Source organism: Cydia pomonella, chromosome 3 (genome assembly GCF_033807575.1).
Source record: "Cydia pomonella isolate Wapato2018A chromosome 3, ilCydPomo1, whole genome shotgun sequence".
Taxonomy (NCBI): domain Eukaryota; kingdom Metazoa; phylum Arthropoda; class Insecta; order Lepidoptera; family Tortricidae; genus Cydia; species Cydia pomonella.
Genome location: NC_084705.1, coordinates 12,047,151 through 12,074,293, shown reverse-complemented (window position 1 = coordinate 12,074,293; position 27,143 = coordinate 12,047,151). Strand labels below are relative to the sequence as shown.

The window sequence follows — 27,143 nt, the reverse complement described above, 5'->3', positions numbered from 1 at the left end:
CACGTACTAAAAAACTTACACAAGTATGTAAAAAAAAATTAGTTGAAAATTTTGAGGATAAGTTCCCTAAAATTGAGTTGCTAAATTTGGCCTTTACATATTAAATTAGAACACAAACAAGTATAGCATGCTTTATAAAAACAATGAAAATGTTTTTATTAAGTGAGTGTAATTTGTAGTGCATGAAGTAATGCATTACGAATTAAAATTACAATATGTAATTTCTAATTGCATTGCGAATTACATTTTTGAATGCAGTGAAATTTGAATGCAATTAAAAATTACATTTCCGTAATTTCAATTCATAATTTTAAATTACATTTTGTAATTGCAATTCATAATTCGTAATGCAATTACTTTTTGCCCAACACTGGTTAGTGGTTAGCGGTTTTTGTTGGGGAAAATATTAACAATTAAGGAGTAAGAATTAACATATAGTTTGCTCTTTAAAATATAATAATGATTTTAAGTAAAAAATAACGCTCATCAGTCATTCTATTACTAATAATTAACATGTTTACATGCCAGAAAAAATAAACAAAAAGTGAACAATTAAATGTTCGTTAACAAAAATGTAAAAAAAATTCATATATATATATTTGTTGGTTTGCCTAGACTGACTGCAGTATTTTTCTTCACATAGCAATATTTATTTCTGAAAATAAATATAAATTTTAACAATTTTCCCCCATAGAGCTGAAATTACGAACAGCTCGATCAAGCCTCATTTCCTCCGAGGAAACTCCTTTGTCGATCTGTGTCTTGTTATTTTGAGGAAAGCAGATAATATTATGGGTGACGGTTAAGAGTTTTGGGAAATTTATAACGAGCCTTCGTTTCTTTTTCTTTGAGGCCTGGATATTTTATTACTGTCTTTGTAAAAACTTTTCCGTGAAGAGTAGCCTTTGGTATTAATTTATAAAATGTTCATTTTGTTTTATAGATTTGTGCCACTAAAGTAAATACGTTTTATTGCAATGGAAATAAAGTAACATGGTCTTTTTTTTTTCTATATCTTGCTTATATAATAATATAACGTACTCGTACTATTCAAAAGGATAGCAGATGTCACCGGTGATCCCAGAGCAGGCAGATAGATAGATAATTGAGTGTCTTCATAAGACTAAATAGTCTTGATTCCTACGTCGTGATACGTTGTATTTGTAATTTACTACTCGTACTAAGTTTTTGTCATTGGTTTGTTGCAGGTTGATCACAGAACTGAACTCATGTTTTCGCCATCTACGAAAGCAGCCTGGTGGCTGGCAACATTTCTTAGTGTGTTAGTCACAGGTAAATGTAAGCTTTATTAATATCCAACATTTTCTCCTTTAGTGTGTAGGTACCTACTTGTAAAGCTATTTTCCTTGTAAAAGGCATGATATTTCGGTATTTTTATCTGAAGGTAACGATAAATACGATATATAAATAAACCCGCTCGGCGCTCAAACTTACGCATCTGTATAGGTCAATTCGTACGTACACTCACATCAGGATGATACTTGAATCATGTTATTTCGTTAGGTATCGTGCATTTCGGTTGTACTTGTCCGTACGTGAATTAGCGATAGGTACAATTGACGATAACTACATATAACATGATTCAAATATCATTCTGTTGCCAATGTACGTTCTAATTGGCCTGATAGTCGGCGCAACCTAACGCAGCTATCATACTGTGCGAATTCGCACGTCGCTCGGATGTATGAGCGTGACAGCGCTATGTGACACGCTCGCACACTGGAGCGGCGTGCAAATCCGCATTCTACTAAAAAATGCACACTTTATATTATATATTGTTACTCTGTTAACATATAAGACCACTACGGTATGTACCATTAAAAATAGCTGTTACTTTATTTTTAAAAACATAAATATGATAGTGTTATTGAATTAAACAATGTAAATGTATATTATTACTTTAAGTAAAATTAAACTAAAAACATCCTATAATTTTGTTAGGGTTCCGTAAAACGGCACTCTATTACTTAGACTCCACTGGCCGTCTATCATCAGGCTGCATCTCATGAACCGTGATGGAAAGACAGTTGAAATTTTCACAGGTGATTGATTTCTGTTGCCACTATAAATACTAAAAAGTACGGAACCCTCGGTTAGAGAGACCGACTCGCACTTGTCCGGTTTTTAAATTAAATTTTAACGTAGGGACATGTTTAGTGAAGAAGTGGCAGATGACAGTACGTGATTGATCACGATACGATTTGATATGGAGATACAGGGTGCAGGGTGCGTCATACATACCTAAATACCTAATATAACAAAGAAACGTATTAAAGTCCGATAACAGTAGAGCTAGTATTAGGGAAACTTTTCGGCTTGGGCTAATAGCAGTATAATTCGAGTCATCTACGATGATGCGCAGATTTATCAAATTTAACCTTTAAGAATATGACAATATGAGTCAAGGCACGCGTCGTCGTGAATGACACGATCTATAGTGGCGTGAAAAAAGTTAGTGAAAGTGATAATAACTGGACTATATACTGATAGGGACAATTAACTATGTAACTTCGAAATCTGACGTAAGTTTATTTAGGTAACATTGGTTAATATTTCGAAATATAATCTAAGCTGAAATATTTCAGTCATTAGGTAAGGCTCGATTTGCAATTCCACGTCTTATCAATACTTAGGCTTAGCGGAGCTTAAAGTTGAGTATCAATATTCATCAGGAAATATGCAAGGAAGTAACATCAAGAAGTAGATTCCGTTAGCCCGTTCCGGGCTTTGGTTTAAATTAATTGACAGTTATGTTGAGTTTGCGAGGCGCGGTGTTCTGTACCGGGCAGTGTCACCCTCGAGTTAGATTTATACCTATGTATAGTAAAACTACAACTACGCTGCAACAACGCCAAGCTAATATTCAGCGACTTCTTTGTATGTATTGTTTATGATATGAAGCTCATTCGTAACTATAATATATACTCTTTATCCGTATATTATACTAATATAACATACGGATAAAGAGTATATATTATAGTTACGAATGAGCTTCATTCATTATACTAATATAATAACTGTTTAAGGTGTCCAATAAAAAGTATCGGTTTGTATTGTATGTATATAGATATTCATATTTGCAAGCCCTCTGGAACTTTAGATGATTTTTCAAAAATTGGAGTAGGTATAACTATGACTCCAATTATTTGAACATACAATTTATTGAACGATTCCGTTACCTATAATAGGAAGCCAGTGTAACAGTTCGGCTATTTCTAGGCTTCCTACTGACAAAATAAAATATACTCGTCTAAATAGACTTTATAGACACATTGCTTGAGGAGAAAAAAAAAGTGAAGAATGGAAAATATTTAGAAGTGTAAAAACGTTTTCTCTTTTTGTATGGATGATCACGTGATTGTCTTCCCTCTTAATTAAATGTATAAATAGCCTGAAAAGAGGATTAAGTGTTATATCGGTCGGAACCGAATTCTCCCACCTCGTCGGGCCTTCGTTCAATCCAACCAAGGTACCTACATTGCGTATAAAATTTAAGACAACTTCGTGCTTCCAATTGGACAGGTAAACGAGATGGCTCTGATTGTAAAAAGTTGACGTTTGACAATTCAGTGACCGTAAAACAACTGTTTAGGATGTCAAACTAAAGGGCACGTTTTTTTTAGACTTTACCTCTCTATTACAATCAATTTTCTTTGGTTCAAACTATATATTTTAACTACGAGTATATAATTTTTACAAAACAATTATAATATTTTGTCTTTTTATAAAAAAGACGATAAACAATCAATTAAATTAAAGTGACCGCGAGTGCTGCATTCTAGCTAGTCATTAGAGATCCTTCACTAAATCTTATGTATTTACCTAAATACAAACTATAACAGATTTTAAGGAATCTTATGATTAATAAGATACACTTCTTCACATCTTAGCGATAAGAGCGCCTGTTATTTTAACTCTGTATTATGTGTTACATTTGTATGTGAGGTGTGCAGTAAATAGTATTAACCTAGTGTTGCAACTTAATATATATATTATACACACATATATATATATATATATATATATATATATATATATATATATATATATATATATATATATATATATATATATATAAGTGGATTTTTTGAGAAAATTGTTTTCTTGTAAACAGGTGAAATACCCATCCAGACGGAGGTGGAGCCGGAATTTCTGGCGCCGCTTGAGAACCACACGGTGACGCAAGGACGCGATGTGCACTTCACATGCGTCGTCAACCACCTTTCCAATTATCGGGTGAGCATACTATAATAAGAATAAATATTTAATTTTTTTTTTTACATTATTAATACGCTGCCGGCAGCCGTACCGAGATCTCTTTACAAAGCTGAACCATTTTTTATTAGAACTTGTGCAGAATAGCGATTCTAGCCGTCGCACGTCGCACCTCAAAGTCGTGTGCATGAAACCTTAAAAGATTTTAGCCAAAGTAGGGAATTTGATAGCTATGTGAGCCAAAATAAAGCTCTTAAGGAACTTAAGTAAAATTATTAGCCTAACGGCTCAATTCGAACAATGCTTAGATATGTCTGATCTGTCAGTATCAAAAGTGACATTTCTTTAATCAAAAACGTCACTATTGACACTGACAGTTCAGTATCATATCCCTGTGACATATAAGCATTGTTTGAATCGGGCCATAAATACAATCAGTCCGTGTTAGTGTATGTAGGTAGGTATAATATAAATAAATAAATAAATAAAATAAAATCACTTTAATTCAGACAAAAGTCCATAATAATAGAATAAGGTAAAAATAAGAACTAAAATACAATAAAATTTAAACTTATACTAATAGTTGCTTCAGTCGATAGGTATGACTAGTCTCAATTTATTTACATTATTATTGCAATATAATATAGCGGCATTATATATATATATTTTTTTTTCTATATCATATCACGTGTCGACCTACTTTTTGTTCTCGTTCTGATGAACGGATGACCAGTAACGGAATATAGGGCTATTTAGGTTTTCGGAGATGGTCTTAAGTATGCGATTGTCTGAAGTTCTTAATCTCTCCCAAAAACCTGCGATCCGACTTCTGATGATGGCGAAGAAGTCGGGCACCCCTGCCTCAGCGAACATGCCCGACGCGCTGCAACACCTGGGTAATCTCAGTAGGATGCGAAAAGCGTCATTATATTGAACTCGCAAAGTTGAAAATGCTTTCCTACTAAAGTTCACCCAGAGCTGGCAGGTATACAAACACTGACAAAATGCACGAAATAGAGTCACTTTGACACTGTTTGTACACCTTGCGAATTTGCGCGCGAGCATGTTACACCTAATCGATAGGGCTCGTCTTTCCCTTTCCATATCATGGTCATCTTTTAAATCACTACACAAAATGTGACCAAGGTATTTAAACCTATTTACAACACGCACTGGCGAGCCATTTAGAACCAACTTCGGTATCCTGTCCGGACCTCTGCCTGCCCTAAATACCATCATCTCTGTTTTCTGAACGTTATACTTTAGGCCATGGGCCGTCGCATACCGCTCACAAATCGAGAGTAACGTCTGAAGACCACTGATAGACGGACTCAGCAGCACCATGTCATCCGCATAGCTGAGATTATTTACACAAACATCCCCGATATGACAGCCGATCCTGGCGCTGCTAAGCTCGACTATCAGTTCATTCACATAGAGATTGAAGAGGTCCGGAGAAGTCAAGCCACCCTGACGTACACCGCAGTCTAGTCTATAATCACTAGACGTCGTGTCGCCCCACCTAACGCAGTTAGTTTGGTTCTCGTACCAGTATCTCAACAGCCCGACGATAGGTTTAGGTACCTGTGTTTCGAGCAATTTGTTCCAGAGAATATCATAATTCACCAGATCAAATGCTTTACTTAGGTCCAGGAAACATGCATAAACAGATGTTTCCCGGTCCACGTAGTAATTTACAGTATGTTTTAGGCTTAGAATCGCGGCGTCAGTCGAGAGACCGGCACGAAAACCAAACTGCGCATCATTAATATTTAAATTACTCACCAGTGCAGGCTGTATAAGTCGCTCCAGAATTTTGCCAACTATTGTGCCCAGTGAAATAGGCCGATAATTGCTGGCAGATCCCAGGTCACCCGTTTTGTTTTTAACCACAGGTACTACAACGGTTCTCATCATCTGAGTAGGCAGATAGGAGTATTTGACGCACATGCAGTATAACGCACATAATTTGCCATAAATAACATCACCAGCATACTGCACGTGTTCCAAACTAAGTCCATCGTGCCCAGGCGATTTAAGCCTTGTCATCTGTGAAACTGCTTTTTTGACATCCTGTGGGGTAAACCGAATTGAACCCTCCGATTCTGAGACCTGTGTACCCGCTCGGGGCGCTGTGGGTAGCGGATCGACCTTGAACCTGCCAGCAAACATGTCTGCTATGAGCTTAGGCTCCTGCAGACCGTCCACACTAGCAGGCACACTATTTTTGGGATTCAGTTTTTTAATAGTGTTCCAAAACTTTATAAAGTTTTTTTCACGCTTACATGTGGCAAGTATATCCATTTTAATCTTATCTTCATTGTCTTGACAATACTTAAGATTCTTTTTGAAGATTTTACGACTGTTGCACATGTTGTCGTATATTTCACCTGAAGACGGGCGGCCTGCAAGAACCCAGGTCTGAAAATGTACCCTGGATAATTGGTGACTCTCCTTGACATGTAGATTCCATCCCGTTACCTTTCTAGCCTTTTTTCGTTCATCACTACGGGACTTGTAAGTCACGGCCGCGGCCGACTGCAAACCCGTTACAATTTGTTGATACAGATTTTCTATATGTAGCTTATGGCTACTTACATTATTACATAATAATGCAGGGTCGTCAAAACAAATATCACAATTCGAACCGTCACTAATACCCACAAGATTATTATAGCACATGCGTGCGTATTCATTAATGTGTGACACCGATCTCGTACCCCATTTAATATATTTAATATCACTGTTTTGTTGTACGTTTACATCGTTAGTTATATATATCGTTAAACTCAAGTCACATTCTATAGCAAGGGGTAAGTGATCCGACCACAGGACATCTTGTAAAACTGTTACGGACTTGATAGTTCGCCAGGCCGCTTCAGTTGCGAGACAGTGGTCTAGCCACCGCCGGCTCCCGTGAGCCTCGCTATAATACGTAAATATGCCCGCGTCTAGGCCTAGCATGTTTATATCTGCGCATTGCCAGGTTTGATCCCTACAAAAATTAATCATTTCACGCCCAAAACTACCACTAGGATGAGCATTAAAATCCCCTAGCATGTATGCTAACTGCACGTCACCATCTTCAATTATAGCGCTTATTTTAGCTAAGCAATTTGTATATTCAGGAATATTTTCTGGTAAATCCACTGGCATATACACTGAAAAGACTAAGAATGTACACGACGTCACTTTCACTCTTATCGCCGCTAGTCTGTCACAGGAACAGTCCACAGTCGACACATTCGGAAATATATCCTTGCGCCACATTAACGCTAGGCCGCCGTACGGCCGCCCGCGCAACACGCCAGCAGACGTATCGACAGAGGATGTCGCCATACAGCTAAATCTGGTGTCTATCTCTTGTACATAATTTAACTCATGGGGCATGATCCATGTCTCTTGTAGAGCAATAATGTCGTATGTGTCACATAGCTCACGTATATGTTGTACAGATCTCTTGATAGATTTACAGTTAAATGAAACAAACATAATATGTACCTACATTAGTACGTATGAATGTACTTACTCGCAAAATTAAATGCTAGAACCTTACCGTCGTAGAAATAAATTTACGCAAACAGTAGAATTGTTACTAATTTATTTCGCAACCGCAACAAAGCGAGATGTCACATGAAAAATGCGCTGAAGCGGCGCGGGCGAGACACCCTGCATTCCTCGGATGAAACTCGGTACCATTTTACGTGTCGTTCTCCCAGTTTTACATTGGCTACAGTGTTTAAGTCACATTAAGTTTCTTCTCGGCGGTGAACAACACAAGCGATTTAAAACTTGGAGAAGCGCCGGCGAAATGGGACCAATTTATGACGTTAATCCTAGATATAAAACGGAATTTCACGCTCATATGCAGCTCGAGTGTGAAGCGTTTTGTTTTGTACACAATCTGATTGCATTGTTTAAGTTTCATAATTTATGGCGCTATGCTACTATTATTTTTAAGCGTTTTTGTTGACTTGCGTTTATTAGTGTCTGTTTATCATATAACTCTCGCACCTGGGCAAAAGTTATCCAATCTAACCATATAGAGATGGGTAGGGGGGAAGGGTGGGGGGTCAGTACTTACTTAAAGTACTCGATAAACACCCGTATTTACTTATTTAGATCGGCAAAATCGTTTTTGCTAGGAAAAAAAATTAAAAAGGGAGATTTAAGATCTAAATTGTTTTTTTTTATTGAAGAGTGTTAACGTGTATTACACGTGTATTTACAAAATAAGCTAATCATTGATGACATGCAATTGATGATGATGCGTATTAAACAATTTTGTTTTAATCCAGTAGTGGCTTACAAAATACACCTATGTTTTAATTTATATGCCCTTTTCAGCACTCTAAATAGTTTATACCCACCAATTTGGGTATAAACAAGTAAATATCCGTATATTGAGTAAATACTGAGTATTTATCAATGAGTATTTACTTACTCCCATCTCTTAACTTATGTCATGACCAGACCATAGATTGTGATGATTTCATAAAATGCTATTTGAGAATTGATTATACTTCATGATATGGTTAGGTTAAGTTTGACTTTTTATGAAGTGGTCAACCGCTCATTTCATAAAATGATCGACACATCATAAAATTATCAATTCTAAGATCTGGCCACGATACCTATATATAAACGTCAAAGTCCTGGCTGCCTGACAGACTTAAATCAACACTCAGCCCAAAACGTTTTACCCAGAAAGCTAATTTCTTCACAATAGGCTGTTTATAATATAACGTTAGCAATCGATAAGAAGGGAGTTTTAGAAACTTAAATTCTAGGGGGTAAATTTTGGGTTAAATTGTAAGTTAAGTAACTAACTATGTTAGATGTTAAGTAACAGTTTCCGTACAAGAACGCTTTATCAAAATATATGAAAAGTTCTTTCGCGGTATTTCAAAGCATATAATTCTTTGAATAAGATTATCATAGTCTCTTTACACATTCTTCACGAATAAGTTAACTGGAAGAGATCCTTTAAAGGGTTTCGCCTTTGGACTAATGATGAGTGTTTTTCCTGTTTTCTTTTTGTTTTTTGTACTATGAAGTGTTTTACTATTAATACTATAAGTCAGAAAACTAATTTTAGCGTTTTTGAAAACTCATCATCTAGGAGTTTAAATAGAAAGTGAAATTTTGTAAGGAGAATACGTATGCCCTGACTGACTTATTAAGGTAGAGCCGAAAGTTAAGTACAAAAGCTAGAAAGTTGACATTTGCAGACCAATGTGGCTACCATGGGATCGGAATACGTTTGTAATCCGAATGTATTTTGTAAGCCGCTAGGTGCTTAGTTTTGAAAACTGTTATACGTAGGTCACTAGATAAGTTTTGCAATGGACAAATATGAAACAAAGAGGTGGCCTATTACATATATTTTTTAAAACTATATTTCCATAGACGATGTTTGGGCGGAAAACATTTACTTTATTTTTAAATTTACTTATTAAAAAATAGATTTCAACTTTGAATACGTCGGCGTGGGCTAATGGCGTTTTACGCATATTTTATACAACATTTTTCATTTCATACAAAGTTAAGATTTTTTAATAAGTAAATTTAAAAAGAAAGTAAATCTTTTCCAGCCAATCATTGTCTATGGAAATATGGTTTTAAAAAGTATATGTGATAGGCCACCTGTTTGTTTTATATTTGTCTATTGCAAATCTTATTTGCATTCCAGTTGCGCGATAACAAGATCTCTTTTTTTAGGTCGCATGGATAAAGTCTGACTCGAAGGCGATCCTCGCGATCCATACTAACATGGTGGCGCTGAACCCGCGTCTGTCCGTCACCTACAACAACCACAACACATGGAAGCTGCACGTCAGCAACGTGCAGGCTAATGATTCGGGCACTTACATGTGTCAGGTCAACACGGACCCAATGAAGAGTCAGGTACCTTTGCTACCTCATGATATAGAATATTTACGCGCTCAGGCGTTGCGTAATCTTTGGCCGTATACAATTGAAGGTGTATTCCGATTAACCCACGGGTTTGGAAAGGCTGCGTTAATTCTTAGTTCGTTAGTTCGTTAGTTGCATTTTATCCTATTTTTACGTTAGCTTATTTTAAGGCCAGAATGGTATAGTCAGACTGTTATTGAAATTAAAATATATCGCAATAGACTGAAAATTTAATTGAAGAGGAATAAATGTTTTTAAATGAAAGCAGATACCATTTACTTCAAAACTATCCCGGTAATGCATTGATTTCTCTTCGTAGATGGGTCACCTAGCGGTAGTGATACCACCGGATATAGTGGATACGGTTAGCGAAGGGAGCTCGGCGCGTGAAGGCGGCAGCGTGCGGTTAGCATGCAGCGCGACGGGTGTGCCGGCACCCGCTGTCATGTGGCGTCGCGAACACAACAAGCCCATCGTATTCCGTCATGATGGCGGCCGGGAGAAGAAAGGTGAGATGCATTACTGGTCGTACACACGTCTCTAATCTTCCCTCTTTAGATTCTCAGATTGGCGCAGGACGGCAAAGTTTAACTGGACGGGTGGACTAGGGACCCAATATAATCTAAGATCCCAAGTAAGATCTAGCATCACTAATCTGCTTACCGGATCAAACTTATGTTTTATCAAAAAAATATATTCATGATTATATTTTATAATAAATAACTTTTTTTTAATTGCAGTTACTGTCAACCGAACAAACTAAGTTCCAATAAAAATTATACAACATACACAATATTAATCAGTTAGGTTGCTTATCTTTTCTGGTCCCTATTATCAGGTAGCCGTGTACAAACAGTTAAGTAAGTTGATATTGACAATTGCGCGCATCTGCTTGAAAAATATATCAAAATGATGGCAATTCTAAGTAGTATTGGATTGTCTGCGAAAATCTGGTCATAAATAATAATTGCCAGGCTTTTGAATGATATAGGAAGGGATAACTCAAAACCGGCTTAATTGATCGTAATTATTTGTTATAATTTTCATTAAATGTTTTTACTCGTATTGACAGGGCACATTTGTTTCTTTCGAAGCGATTATTTCTAATACTAACTTTATACTTGCATATTATAATGAAATAAGTACAGAAGTAACAGTAGAGGAGCAGTGCCTACGCCTACCGCTGACATTAGACATTGGCGTGAGGCACGTGTCTTTGTAATGTGGTGCAGTGGACAGGTCTATATATCAAACAACACTGTTACAATAGAGGAGACAGACTTTGACCAAGCTAACTTTCAATGGCATTTGCAATGACAAAGTGTCACTCCCTCACTTTTTCTGTTAAAGTCGATGTGACGTTCACTTAACCGGACCCTAATTTACTCATTGTTAGAGTGTTTTTTGAAGTTCCTTATAACCTTAAAAGGAAAATTATAGGGATTTTGCATTATAGTTCATAATAGCCAATCCCTGGCACCCGCTGTAAGCTCGACCTCTATGAGCTTCTTCCAGCATACCGTCTTCGAGGACACTCCTCTACTATATGCGCAATTGTTTGGTCCGGTGCACCGCAGTCGCAACCAGGAAAAAATTAAAAAATGGAACCCTTATAGGATCACTCGCGCGTCTGTCTGTCTGTCCGTCTGTCACAGCCTATTTTCTCCGAAACTTCTAGACCAATTAAACCCAAAGACAGACATGTAACGTAAACAAATGAATGTTTAAACATGGGGGGCTCTTTTGGGGAGAAAATTTAAAAGCAAAATTTTGCAAACAGATTTTGCTAAATCGAGTTATATATCGAATGAAAGGGCTCCTTGTAAGGATCTCAAATATATATATTTTTTTTTATTATTTTAAAAGTTATTCAAGAAAATAGATAAAAAATTACTATCCCCCTTTTAACTCTGAAACTACTCGCTCTAAAATTTTGAAAAAATACTCAAAATACTTCTTTACCTAAATACAACAGGAAAAAACCTATTAGGAATATACAGTCAAGCATGAGTCGAACTTTCTTGAACAAAAATGCTGTTTTAGGGACACAGCCGCAATGGTTTACGTGAAACGTTGTAAGGACAGCTATTTGCGGCCGTCGAAGGCCGAAATTCGCCTAGGGACGAAGGCCCGAAACGTCCTGAAGAGGAGTAACTACGAGCTATACATTGTACTATTGGTCCATGTTTGAGCACTAGATTTACTTATTTTTACTTTATTGCACAACTTTAGAAAAAAGAGTACAAATGGCGGACTTAACGCCTTAAGGCATTTTCTACCAGTCAACCATGGGACCAAACAGAAACAGTTAGTTTAGTGCAGGATTCACCAACATTCATGCAGCTCTATATTCGGCCTTCGCTTTTACGCACTTGTACTATTGTTCTGTATTTGACCCTGCTATCCCAGCTGCTTTGCATCAGTTTTGTACATTCATTTTCGCATACAATAGCGTCAAATAAGAGTAATCTTAAATTATCATTTAAAAACCCCAAATTTTTAATTTCGTGGGAATTAAGTAAATGCGTCCGTGGACTGATGCGATCACTAAGTAAACACCGCGCATAAGGCATATTTTAGCTCCGAATGTGTGGTTTCTATCTCTGTCAGCGGTACATCAAACTTCAAGTAATAGTTTACTTCCTAAACATCGATAAAAATCAATGCATTACTCGTATAGTTGTAGCTACTATAGTTGTAAAGATTTAAGCAACCACACCATAGCACTTTCTGTTACATCTGGTTTTTGATTCGACTCTGAACTTTTCGGGTTTTCAAGACTATTTAGGGTGAAATCACCAAAAGATGACCAGTTAAGCAACTACCCCAACTTTAGATTTTTTTATATATGTTGTAACTTATTTTTAACAACTTAAATTTTTTAATATGATTCAGCATATAATCTAGATTCGAATTAATTATTCCAAATGCTCATATTTTAATTCAGTATTTTTATAAAAAAAATATTATATGATGAAATAGGGCAAAATGCCCAGAAGATGAACACGGTGCCCTATCTCTGAACGTTTTGACCCCAAAAGATGAAACCAGTATAAAATCAAAATCAAGTACCCTAATATTGAACGACAAGATGCAAATAGATGAAAAAGTATAGATAAAGTGTAACTTTGCCCCTTTTGTTAAATTCTGACCACTGAGAAATTATAATCCGTAGCGAAAAAAATGGTGTATAAAATCGCAGTTTAAATTATTTGTGCCAGAGAGAGAAAAAAATGCCCTAGGTGGACTTTTGCTCCAAGAAGAAAATATGATCCTCAAATAAATTAAAACGACTTAATAAATTAACTTCTACACTTTTTAAATTTGTATTTGTAAATAATATAAAAAAGTAATTAAGCTACCGATTAAATATATAAAATTCACTATTTTTAAAATCAAACTTGTTCAGTGTTGAAAATGCTACCCAAAATATGAACGAACAAATTACTTGGTTCAAGTTTTGGACACGGTATTGAAGAAATTAACGCAGGGGGATATTTTTTAGTATTTTATTTTAAGTTTAGTATTATTTATTTTTAGATTTAGGTTTTAAGTTTTATAGTGTATTCTACAAATTGTATAGTCATGTTACAATAAATAAAGTAATTAAATATCAATATTAATGCGAAATTCATTTATTGGAATTGAGCCCAAAAGATGAACTAGTAAATTATCATAGTTCATCTTTTAGGGATATGATTTTTAGTTGAACAGCCCATACTAAAATAAACCTTGAAATAACTGGGTTAAATAAAAGAAAACTTTGTTTTTGTTCATCTTTTGGTCAAAAAATTAAGGCCTAGCCAGCTATCAATTTAAAACATAAATTATGCCTCTACCTTTTCTATTAGATTTTATACAAGCATTTGAAAAAAAAAAGCCCTTGCCCAAAAGTTGACCGCCGGTCATCTATTGGCTTAAGCATACAATATTGCAACCATAACTTGAACTGCAAATATTTTAATAAAATAAGATAAAATATGCAATACTTGATAACGAAACGTTAGAGGAATTAGTCTAGAATCTTTTTTGCGTACAATTATGTAAGTAAATGCAGAATTCAATTTTATACGCAATTATAAGCTTATACTTTGAAGCGCTAATCTTATTAAGATCTCCATACAAATGGCGATTTTGGTGTGAACCGCGCATTTGTCGAACGCTCTCAGCCACACGCATAGCACAATTGTCTGGGAGTTTAAATGTTAGCCTCGGCAAAATATTGCCGCGTTAGGAAAGAATACACTCAGGTGTGCAAAATAATTCACGATTTAATTATATCGATTTTAAGGCCAAATGTTCATCTTTTGGGGGCCCGTCATCTTTTGATGCCCTACCCTAATTAAAAAAATGTACGCGATGTACGCAACTCTTGGAACGCCAGTCCGATTCGCACTTGTCCACTTTTTTTAAACCCCGCAAGACTAAAAATAGGTACCTATACAATTAATTTTAGAGTAATTAAAGCTACTTCGGATTACTTGGGTGGATCAATTGGTCGGACGAAAATGTTATTTTAGCCTGCTCGGAAAGAATAACACCCACCTTAGCATTAACAAGTTGATTTCGTATGAATCACTTAGAAAAAGATTTATATTTTAACAGTAGGCAATAAAAATAGATAAAGCTTAGCGCCAATTATATTTTCCCCTTAAATATGCCAAAAAAATACATAAAGAAATTGTTTTCTTTCAAAATATTTTGTATTTCTTACAGACATTTTAGCAGCAGCGTAATATTTTCTATTTAACAATAGCACTAGCGAGAGCAGTAAAAATAACCGGTCGGAAAATATATTTTCAGTGAATCATTCTCGCTTGCTGGAAAATCTTCTGAAGTATCTACTGTAATTACTGAACATATTAGTGATAAGTAATACTAGTGATGCTACATATTCGAATAGATATGTTCGTATTTGGCAAATACTAATAAAGCCACCTGAATACGTAGGCAACAGAGCCCTTAGCTTGGCCTTGCCAGGCCCAAACAGGAAGGGCAAACCATGGCAGCAGTGGCGCAATATCAACGCCAAAGATTTGAGTGTGGGTTAGCTGAAGACGATGTCCAGGATAAAATGAAATGGAAGGAAAAAATCAGGAAAGTAGACCCCGTCACACTACGGGACAAGCGCTAGGAGGATGATGATTAAAAAGAAATTTGAGTGCTCATTTGTAATTGTAAAGATTCTCTTTTTTATTAGTTTTTCTTAAATAACTTGTAAACGATGGCTTATAGAAAAAAAATGTTCTTACTTACCTAAGTAATCTACATACAATTTTTTATAAAAAATATGTACACTTTTTCGCTAGGGTCAATATTTAAATAGTAGTTTTTGTAACTGCGATATAATGAAAGGCATTATATAGGTACGAATGTGGGTTTAAGAAACGAATGAAGTGAGTTTCTTAGAAGGACCATACGAGTGTTATAATGCCTAAATTTGTACAGTTCCATACACTATTTTATCTACACACATATTATACACACACATGATATATTCACTAACCTCATATTACCTGACCTTTATATTCGAATGTCATTTGAACGTGCGGGGCCTAATACAACCTCGCTATATTTGGATTCTATTGTCTTTGCCCCTTTCACGCCATTAGCAAAAAGAAAGAGACAAAAATGCATACGTACTTCAACAACACCCTACGAGTCCTCATTCGTAATAATTAATTAATGAATTAAAGATTAAAATAAAATAAAAACACCATATTTTACGTATTTTATTATACAATCAAAACAAATGAATAATTCTACTCTTAACGATCTCTACTATAGTTGACAAATAGTTGTATCCGCAATTCGGACTGTATCTTAAAAAGATTTTTTTTTCACAAAAAAGTTGTCGATTGAACTGTCAATTGATGTTCGTTATTTCATATTTTCCGTATTATTTTATTGAAATTTCTTTCGTTGTGTTTTATTGCGGTAATTAAACTTAATTGTTAGAATACCTTAAGAAAACATGAGTGAAATAGTGATGAAGACGGATAAAAAAAATTCAGGTTGTATTTTTACCTTCCAAATATGTTCTCACTGTTGTCGTGAAAATGTATGTGTACTACACGAGATCAAAGTTATTATCACCTCGTGCGCTTTTGAGTCCCTTACTACGCTCAAGATACTCGCTACGCGAATCTTTCGCTTGCATGGGACTCATAAGCACTCAAAAAAATGACAAACTTTGCTCTCTTGTTGTACCTACAAATAACTATATCGCTCATTTTACACGAATCTTTTGTTATAAGTACTTAGTTAGTTTAAAAACAGCAAAACAAATTAATTTTATATTTAAAACTAATTAAAAGATAAACTGTACGGCAAATGGCGTTAAATGAAAACTTTTTTGATGCAGTTTTTTTTTTCAATTCAGATACAAACTAGAGTCGGGGGCCGATTTCCGTATTAATTTGGAATAAACCGTCATATCTACTGATATTACTTTTTTTCAGAAATATTCGATATTTGAATGTCATTACCAAAGCAATTACAACATTTTCACATATAAGAAATTTGCTGTAACAAAACATTTTTAGGGTTCCGTACCCAAAAGGTAAAACGGGACCCTATTACTAAGACTCCGCTCTCCGTCCGTCCGTCCGTCTGTCACCAGGCTGTATCTCATGAACCGTCATAGCTAGACTGTTGAAATTTTTACAGATGATGTATTTCTGTTGCCGCTATAACAACAAATACTAAAAAGTACGGAACCCTCAGTGGGCGAGTCCGACTCGCACTTGTCCGGTTTTATCTTTATGTCAGGCATTATTTACGGATTTTGAAGGCATTGTAGAGGGTTTCTGACATGTGGGTAGATATTAACATAATTATTTTGACGATGCACGACTGGGTAGGTAATTGACGGCCCGATTTGAACTTAAAAAAACGTCAAAAATTTCCTAAAGATACGATATGGATCAGATATGTCAATGTAAAAAGTGATATTTTTGTTTGTAGAAACGTCCATATCTTTAGAATTTTTTTGACGTACCTATCTTAAAGTTCGATCGGGCTGACAATTACCCATTCGAAAGAGTAGCAATGTGGGGATTTAGAATCTAAAGTTATACCAAGAAAAGCTGTAATATTAAGTAATTCAAATTTAAGCGCTTCAATTTTGAAACGCATTTAACCTATCTGGAGTTATAATATCATTATCTTAAACCGCACCGTGCGCGACCATATAGGTTCCAGTGTGTGAAGGCCCTGCCGACATGCCGACATGTGGCACCATGTCAAACAATTCTTCAGAGCATAACGCGGTGTACTAGGTGTACAACACACTTACGGAGGCAAAGTCTCTCCTTAGACTTTATGAGACTGGAGATCGTCGACGGTTCGTACATCGCGCCTTTGCATCGAGTAAAGAGGCTCTAGTTGGTATGCAGGTGCATCTCCCACGAGGTGCTTCCTATTCTTCTATTCCTATTCTCTATATGGGGTATGACTTGCGATTAATAAAATATTTACCATTGTGCATTACCAATGTATTTTATGCAAGTCGGTTCCGATTCCATTCTGTTAAAGGAAAGTAATGGCTCGGAAAATATAGCCAACATGCAGCTTGTATCTACAAGTTTCAACGATAAGCGCTGTGATGCCCTCACTCTGTGTTTACGTCACTGGGCTCCCTTCGATACTTTAATGTCTTTCTAAGTAAATTTGAAAGTTCGACAGGGCTTAATAATGCGTAAGGCCTCTACAAACTCAGATCGCAACAACTTACTGGTATTATATCTACTAGCCTCTGCCGGCTACTTTTTTCTAGTAGAAGTGGTTTAAAACTTTGTATCCCATTTTCAACCCTTTGGATAACGCAATTAATACAATTATACCTTATTACGTATTTCATGCATTTAATATCAAACTATGTACAGTCAGCATCAAAGTAGCGGATCAAACATCGCTTCATAAGTACCTCTTAAATTTTTTCAGGTTGTATTTTTACCTTCAAAATATGTTCTCACTGCTGTCGTGAATTTTTTTGTGTACTACACAAGATCAAAGTTATTTTCACCTCGTGCGCTTTTGAATCCCTTACTACGCTCAAGATTCTAAATTATATTGACTCGCTACGCTCGTGATCGCTACACGATCGTGTTCTGTAACAGCTTATCAAACAGTGATGTCTTTAATATGTAACAACTAAGACTGTAAAAGATATACTTTTGAACGTGAATTTTAGAAATCTATACTTGGAAAAGTTATCTGGGATATCAGATACTTTTGGCGCGCTGTTTCATCCGCTACTATTGATGCAAACTGTACCTAAGGTTATCTTGAGTAAATGCAACTTGAGTTATTGCGTCTATTGGAGTTTTTTTAAAAACAACGTGAACTACAAGAGCTCCTGACATCTATAAATATTTATATAAGCCTGAGCTACTTAGGAATATATAACATAGATGGCGTTCCGACCTATCGTATTCGAGAAATACGAAATAGATGCAATATATGTACTTATGTAGATAAATACCAAATATAGTCATAGTCAGAAGCACCTAGTGAAAAATATATAAAACGTAATGGGATAAGTATACGTAACCCTACCTGAATACTAAAAAAAAAATGTAAATTTGTAATAAGTATGCGAATATAGCACATCAAATTACTACCGATGTTTACCTATTGCACATACCCATAATTACAACACCTACAACAACAACCAACACCTACTCTTTTTGATTAATTGTTTTGTTTCCGCTGCCCAAAAGTTGTCTCGAAGCGATCGCTCTTTAGCGATTAAGACCGCCTGTTGTCTGCCTCTATCATTAATTAATTGTTTTTCTTTAAGCTGTATCTTTTACTGAGGTAAAGAGTATTTCTGTTTATCTATCTACAATAACTATTCAGACAAATGTGTTAATTAAATCAGGAGCGGCACTTGAACTTGAAGAATTTAATATTTATTTAATGGTACCTACACCCAAAGCAGTCCCTGTTTTTATTTGATTTATTTTGAAGAACTGTGGTTTCGTCAGCAGAAGGCTGTATTTAAGTCGGCAGTTCAAAATTATTTAGTATGGGGAAACACATTGTTAATAATTATTTCACAATACGTAGTACCTACTTAGAGTTTCGGTGCCTTTAAAAACTCTTAGAGTAGAAGTCGCTAGTACCTAGTATCCCTTTGAGGCATGTATATTGGAAGAAGAGGGGTGAAGAAGTTTTTACGGTTTTGGATGAATCAAGTATTTATTCGCCCTTTACTTTTATTACCTACTTAATTAAAAAATAAAAACTAAACCTTAAACTGTTGAAATTACAATAGTACGTATACAACTGCCAATGTGCCAATAAATACTATAAATAACCCAACAACTAACTCTTTGACTACTTTTTACCATTTCTGTGTTATTTGGTACTTATATAGGTAATGATTTCTTTAGAATGATGAAAATTTAAAATGTTTATACAGGGTGGCACTTAACTATGGTATTTGCTGAAAGTATGGTGTTATCTAATTAATTTTGAATCAAATTATTATCATTTTAAAGCTAGGTTAAGTAAAACAAAAAGACATTAACAATTAAACGTTTTATTATAGGTGACAACCCTGCCCCTATAAAGTTACTATTTACATTTGCACATGACACATGTCAATCACTTCACATACCTAAAACAATTTTACACAATTTACATGCGATGTTCAAAAGTACCGCCATGTCTGATTATGCAAGCTGCTGCTCGTGCTCGCGTATGTCGGTGTACTTGCGACAAAATTTGGGTGCGGATATTTCTCCTGCGGAGAATTTCAAAGGCGACCGTAAGCCTATGCTTCATCTCTTCTGCGGTGTTACACTCTTTCTTTGTACATCATGTCTTTTAAAGTACCCCACAGAAAGAAATCGAGCGGCGTTAGGTCCGGAGACCTAGGTGGCCAACGGCGTGGACCAATCCACTGACGCCCGAAAAGTTCAGTTAGTTTACGTCGCACTTCATCTGTGGAATGAGCTGGTGCTCCATCTTGTTGGTACCAGATCCATCTTGTTGTCTTTCGGCCAATGGCAAATCTTCGAGATAACCATAAAGCTCCGTATCTAAGAGGTTCATGTATCCCACTCTATTGAGAGTTGGTGGTAAAAACACAGGCCCTATAATGGTGTTTCCGTGAATTGCCGCCCAAACGTTCACTGACCAACGATATTGGTGTCCTGTATAACGATATTCGAACGGGTTTTCTTCAGCATAGACATGCTCGTTACGCCGATTCCACATTCCGTTTCGTGTGAACAAACTTTCGTCGGTCCAAATTACGCGTTTGAGAAACTCTCCATCGTCAGCCAACCTTTCCAAAAGCCACCGACAATATGCTTCCCGGACAGGACAGTCTCTAGGAAGCAAAGCCTGAACCTTTTGAATTTTGTACGGGTGACGGCCGGCACGTTTTAATATTCGTAGTATTTTTGTATCATTCGTTTCAAAATGTCGGCCCACCTGTCTCGAACTTGCTCTTGGATTTTGATCGAAGTATCGCAGTACCCTCTCTTCAAATCGCACAGCATGCTGCACAACGCGTCCACCGCGTTGGTCGTCCTGCCCTGTTCGTGGTACGATGTTCCTATTGGTGGGGATATGCCCTGTTGGATGGGGTGGTGGGTACCTGTTTCGGTACTGGCGTAAGGCTTCGGCGGCATTGTAATTGCCCTCCGCGTACAAAAAAAGCAAATTTAAATAACCTCTAGCTTTCAATTGAGGCATTTTGAGATATTTTTAATACCATATCAGATATTTTGCCAATGACAACGTCAACTGTATTCAATCAATCGTCAAGCAAAAAACTGGCCAGTATTATTAAGTCTTAAAAAGGTTCGTCGCTACATGATAGCTTTGTTATTTGATATTTTACAATTTAAACATTAGATTAACTTGTCAATACATTATAAAATTGTAACAAAAATGAAGTAGCAAGTATAAGTGTAGTCCGGCAAACCAAATGTCAGTAATTAATAAGAACGTAAAAAATACCATAATTCTAAACAACATATCTTTTTTTAGAATGATGGTAAGTACTAGAAAATAAAGAGACAGTATGATTTTGTTTGTCTTTAGTTGAAATGAGTTACTTAATTCCTTGCCAAACTATAATTGCAAAATTTGGTTGGTTTAACCTTTTTGTTTTATTATTCATAATCGGCAATCTCGTCCTGTCAATTCCTACACATGTATAGGCAATATGTCATTTATTTTGCAGTGACATGTAATTGTCATTTTTTTATTTTTGATACTAAAGGTCATTGAACTTATTTTCATGAGGTCATTGCCCGCTCAACTTGCTAGGGTTGAAATAGGCGGGTTTTTGCACTTAAGTTTAACAAGATTTATCTCGTAAACGGTAAAGAATATTAACATAGTTTATTGGTAAAAAATAAAGCTCTTAGGGTGAACCATACCCCGTTTTTGTAAAAGTTCTTCATTCTGTTCCACGCGGTATTTATTCTGGAAGGTGGTATAGGTAAAAAAGTTTACATTTAAGTCCTTCTTGCTTTTAGTAATGTAGGTAGAGATAAGTTGTACCTACATATTCATTACTTTATTATATATTATATTATTATTGTAACAAATCATTTCCTTATCACATCTCTTGATTGCATTTGTCAACTGTAATGCGTAATTTTCGGTTAAGGTAAGGTGGGGTAAGGCGAACATAGTTTATTTTGCTCGGGACAAAACAAACAGTATGATGATCCAAACAAGTGTTTGTTTTGTCCCGGTGATAGTCTACCCCACCTTACCTTATATAAAACTCTTTTCATTTTGATATGCAGTGGCCGTCCTCTACGAGGTTCAGGAACTAGCCATGACCACATTAATTTGCGTACCTGAATTTAATTCGATGTTTTTAAATTAACTTCTGTATATTCATGAATGATCATGAACGATGCAAAAATATGAAGACAATACTAGGAATTGACAATTATTTATTTCTAATCATGACAAATCAAATGAAGACAGGAATAATCAAATTTTAAAAATAAACAGATAATGAATGTGCAAACCATAAGTTACATTATTAGGTAGGTACAAGTTTCAAGAATGGGATGTTTTTTCCACTCGCAGTATTTTACCTATACTATGGAAAAGTGTGGGCTTAATTATTACTTCTAAAAGCATTTTTGGCGCATAAAAGGATAATTTGGTGAATAATAAATAAATATAAATAAAAAAGCTTTATTTCAGACCTGTTTACGTGATCCATATTTTAGTTAGTAACACGCAAAACTTAATAGCTACGTTAGTATGAAAATAAAACTAAACTATATCTATTGTATAACTATAACTAAACCATACATGTTAGAACTACATAGAAATTACCAGATGGGCCCTGGTTTTCGAAGACATGCAATATTAAATAAGTTAGGCCAATAAGATTTCCAAAAACATGCATCTGCGTGCCATTTACCGTACTATATACACACGAAATCAGCTTTACAGATTCGGGCCTATCTATGGACAGTCCTCATTGTAAACCTTACGCTAGGATCCCTCTCCCCAGAGCGCCGAAGCTGTTATTTTGTTCAAGTATTTTTTCCAATTCAATCTACTTTGCATTGTCCCCGACACTCGTATGAGGCATTACACCTAGAAGAACCCATCGCCCCCGCGGGTCCCTTGCACTTCTCTCTCCAATGGATTTTATTTACGCAAGAGAAAGCAAGGTTTAATACATATACCGCTGAAGACAATAAGGCGTTTCGCTACGAGATATAAAAGCTTTGAGTTAGTCTCGCGTTCCTTTTAGTAGGATTCCTTTGAAATGAATCGAATAATTTGCGGACTTTATTCTCACGGCCGGATTTTTATGTGCGAGTACTTTGTTTTAGAACTTTTGATATAATGAGGAACGTATCTTTCTAAATGTACGTTTTGTCTAAAAGGCTTTCAAATGAGACTGCAAAACCTAGTGTATGCTTGGAATTTTATAAGGGGAATCTACATCTAGTTTTTATAGCCCCTAGGAACATTCACGTTTTGATACAAAAGCTTATTCGGGCATTTTGGTACCGAGATGGCATTTGAACTAAAATTTCCTTTTGATTAGACATTACTCGTAGTTGCGAGTAATGTCGAATCATTTCCAATAACAATAAGAAAAGGTCAAGTACATACCGACTTACCCACCGGGGGTTCCGTCCAAACTTTCAATTTCCATAGTATAATTTAATTGTAAACTAACGACGACTTAGTTTAAACTAAGCCTCATTTCCTATACATACTTAACTATTTTAATAACGAAGGACTATCATACAATAACCGAAGACTACCAAGACTATTATACCATGAAATACAAAAAATATAACCCGTCCCGACCTGATATTATACATAAATAAACATAATAATATGAACCTATAAAACTATAATATTACTGATATGATATACAAAAGATAAACTAATAGCTCCAGCTCCATTCCCACGAGCCTATTTTCTTAAAATAGTGTGTAAAAATTGTAAAAGTTTAAAACTATACAACCACACAATCATTTTCTTTTCGTCGTTTAAATCGCCTCGTTGGAACAACTTTTTCTCTGGCTCTATTTAACATTGTCCCGTCGCGTCGGTGGCGACTGAAAAAGGACTGTCGCCCCTTTATATGGAATTCTTATGAAGTTTTTTGTAAGCTTTCTTAAAAAGAATGAAAGTCGATATATAGTCTATTTGCAACTGAATTTCTCATTCACATTTACATATTCTTTGACAAAACAATTGGAACAGAAGAATTCCTCTATTCAGCATTCAGCGCTAAGGGCGTCCGCTAGCTGGCGCGGTTGCATGGAACGGGTGACCGGGTTAACGAAAAATAGTATGGCGCATACAAACACTGTTTTACGTAAATTTACTGTTTAACCAACTTCTATTGAGATCCGCTATTGAGCAATACAATCATATCTATTTTGTAATTATATGTACACACTATTATATTAATATCACTGATCCAAAATATTCCTGCGCCTGCTTAAAACTTATCTCTCGTAATCATGTCGATGCACTTACAACGATCTTATTTAGACAATAGCACGTTAACCAAACAATCGACTAATTTTGCCGAGCAAACAGCCACATACTAAATGGAAATTTCGCGTAACACTAACTCCGAAGCTATTGGCTCTCTTAATGTGAATGCGGTGTTTCGCGTGGTATGTTTATACGCTACGTATGTACGTAGGTGCGTACCTACGAGTATATAAATTGTACAAGTACTTCCTTTTGAAGTGTAAATGGGGATATCAACTTGATATTGATTATTTAGCATATTTTAATTCTGTTTGCGATATAGAAGTCCATCAGTAAAATTATTGGATTATTAGTAAATATTTACCATTAATATGCAAATACCAAAATCAATATCGATAAATAAAGTCTAGAACGATGAACGAGTACACAATAGACATTTAAAAAGTTACCTTATGAAGAAGTATGTAACTAGTTATTGTCCAAATACCAGGTAACAGGCTTTTTTTGTTGTCGAAGTAAGTAGATACTAATTTACAATTTATGTACCTACTTCCTGAAATGTGTTACTGAGTACGGGCACATATTGTATACACAAAAAGATAAAAATCTGATGCTAAGTTTAAAAGTCAGTTAAAAGTTAAATTCCCTTTGTATGAAAAGGTGTACGCTAATGCCGGCAATATCGTATGACAACGCTTTATAGCGACTGAAATCCTAGCAGCCAATACACATACTTGACACGGACATTAAAAAAAAAACGTTTTGTTTATGGATCGTCGATAAAAAAATTTTTTTTTAAAGTCGGCGTAGTAAAAACATTAAATATCTTCCTGAAGGGGCAATCTAATCCTTAATCTATTGTAATACTTTATCGGAAACCCGAGGAGGGCGGCTATCGGCTGGAGGATTAGGCACCAATTTTATAAGTTAGGTATCCGTGCGAATGTCACCGCAGTAACCATAACGTTTTAGTGGCCGTTTGCCCCTCGTCGGAACACTCCGTATTTTTAATAAAAAACGCAATATAGTTTTTCACGAGCTAGGATACGGGAGAAGGTGAAATTCCTTGGAATTTTCAATTTTGAAAATTAAATTGCTCTGAACAATTGTTGTCTACAGTTATTTTAAAAGTTCTCGTAGGTTTGTTTCGCTTTTGAACATACATCAGTCGGGTAGTATTAAAGTAGTAGTATTTAATCAATGTTACGTTTACTGAAAGATAGAAGTGCGTACGTAATAATATTGCTCGTTATGTTATTGTCATGATAGTTGTGTAGTAAGCAAGCGCTGAAAACACTCGTAATATTGGAGACGCGGTGCAGGTGTGAGGCGTATCTAACACTTAATCTATTACGAGGCACGTCACATCCCCCTGATTGTAACTACTGTGAATGAGGAGCGTAAAACGGGACATAAACTGGCTCATATAACAATAAAAATAAATTAGAGAAAAGCTCGCAATGAAACTTTATCCATTACTTTGGAGCCGTAAAACATACAATTTCATGAGTTTGTAGAATTTAATTATTACAATACTTGCACAAATCGCCTTCCGGTTTCGTTGTTGTAAGAATGTAACAATATTTATAGCACCTCTTCAGGAATAAGTTATTAAGCTAGATTTGATTATTACTTTGTAATACAATTTGTGCAAAGCTCAGCTGAAAGGTCCAGTTATAATTTTTGCATATAAATTGGTACGTTTTACCCAGTAAATAATGAATCTTACTGTAGAACACAGTATTTTCCTTGTTGGCAATAGTGCCCGTTGTCTATCAACAAAAATGGTAAGTTAATCTTAGGATGGTTTCATTATATTATAATACAATCACAAAATAACAAACGACGGAGTAAATGTGCCGTCATCACAAGATAGACGTTTTCAAAGTACTAATTATTAATGTTATATATTTGACTTGTAATATATAGTATTACTTAGTGGTGTAATATTTTATATAAAAACAAATAATATATTTCCATTTTGCATTAAAACCTTCAAGGTTCTAGTTACAAAGTGATCAAGTTGCATAAAAATAAAACTAATAAAAACGTTTTTAATAATTTCATAAAGTACCTATAATTATCAATATAAATAACTTCACGTTATATAATGAAAAATTGGTATAATAGTCACGTCATATAATGCTTAACTTTACAAATGCAGCTATGACCTGCCAAAAAGTTGACGAAACCCTGCTTTGCGGAACTTCTATTCCCGCTCTGATAGGCAAAAGATATAACTAACAAACCTACGTCGATAAAGCACTGTTTAGATTATGTTCGCAAATCGTAGGGTATGACCTACTGAAGATACAAATACTTATATAAACATGCAAAAAACATATAAAAACTATCGTTCGCAGGTTTAGGATTTATAAGAATTTTTGTGCATTTGTGATCCCAAATGCACAAAAAATTTGACAAAGAAAAAAAGGATAGTTTAAGTAAAACCAACTTTATTTCAAAACAGTTTCATATTATTACATAAATAACTTCTAATTAGAATAAGACGTATAATTGAACAATAGAAAGCTATCAAACTTTACCAACAATATGTAATCAACAATACCATTATGTTCGGGTGCTTGGCGTATCGACAGCCAGCCAGCCTTCGACCACTTCTGTCACAGCCCGGTTTAAAACTTGTCTTGTTGTCACAGCTCGGGAACCTAATCGTTTTTGATATGTGCGAGGCATTTTTTTAAATCAATGAAATAAAAACCAGTTAATTAAAATAGAAAATATTACTCTGCTTATCCACGAAACGATAACGTGCTAGTCAATCAGTGCTTACCCGTTATACTTATAGATGTTGACGATCCGAAGCTGAATCAGCTGTCTAGAATGATCGGCCATCACTCCCCCTACTGTGCAAGCGTGAGTGACATGGTAAAATTCGTAATAACGGAAACCAACACAAGGAACGAACGAACGTAATTCGTCATTGAATGTTATTTAATTAATCATTCATTATGAATTGTATGTCCACAACTAGAAGTTATATAATTTGTTTGTATAAAAATTTAACG

General features: G+C 35.5%; 1 protein-coding gene across 2 annotated transcripts in view; it reads left to right on the top strand.

Annotated features, from left to right (window-relative positions):
• Positions 1 to 27,143, top strand: part of LOC133516085 (lachesin-like) — a 114,451-nt gene that overhangs the window by 61,629 nt on the left and 25,679 nt on the right. For both annotated transcript variants that reach the window (XM_061848798.1, XM_061848799.1), the window contains exons 2-5: positions 1,209 to 1,293; positions 4,136 to 4,257; positions 9,958 to 10,143; positions 10,472 to 10,661. In XM_061848798.1, coding sequence (XP_061704782.1) covers positions 1,209 to 1,293; positions 4,136 to 4,257; positions 9,958 to 10,143; positions 10,472 to 10,661 — 583 coding nt within the window. The remainder of the gene's footprint in view (positions 1 to 1,208; positions 1,294 to 4,135; positions 4,258 to 9,957; positions 10,144 to 10,471; positions 10,662 to 27,143) is intronic.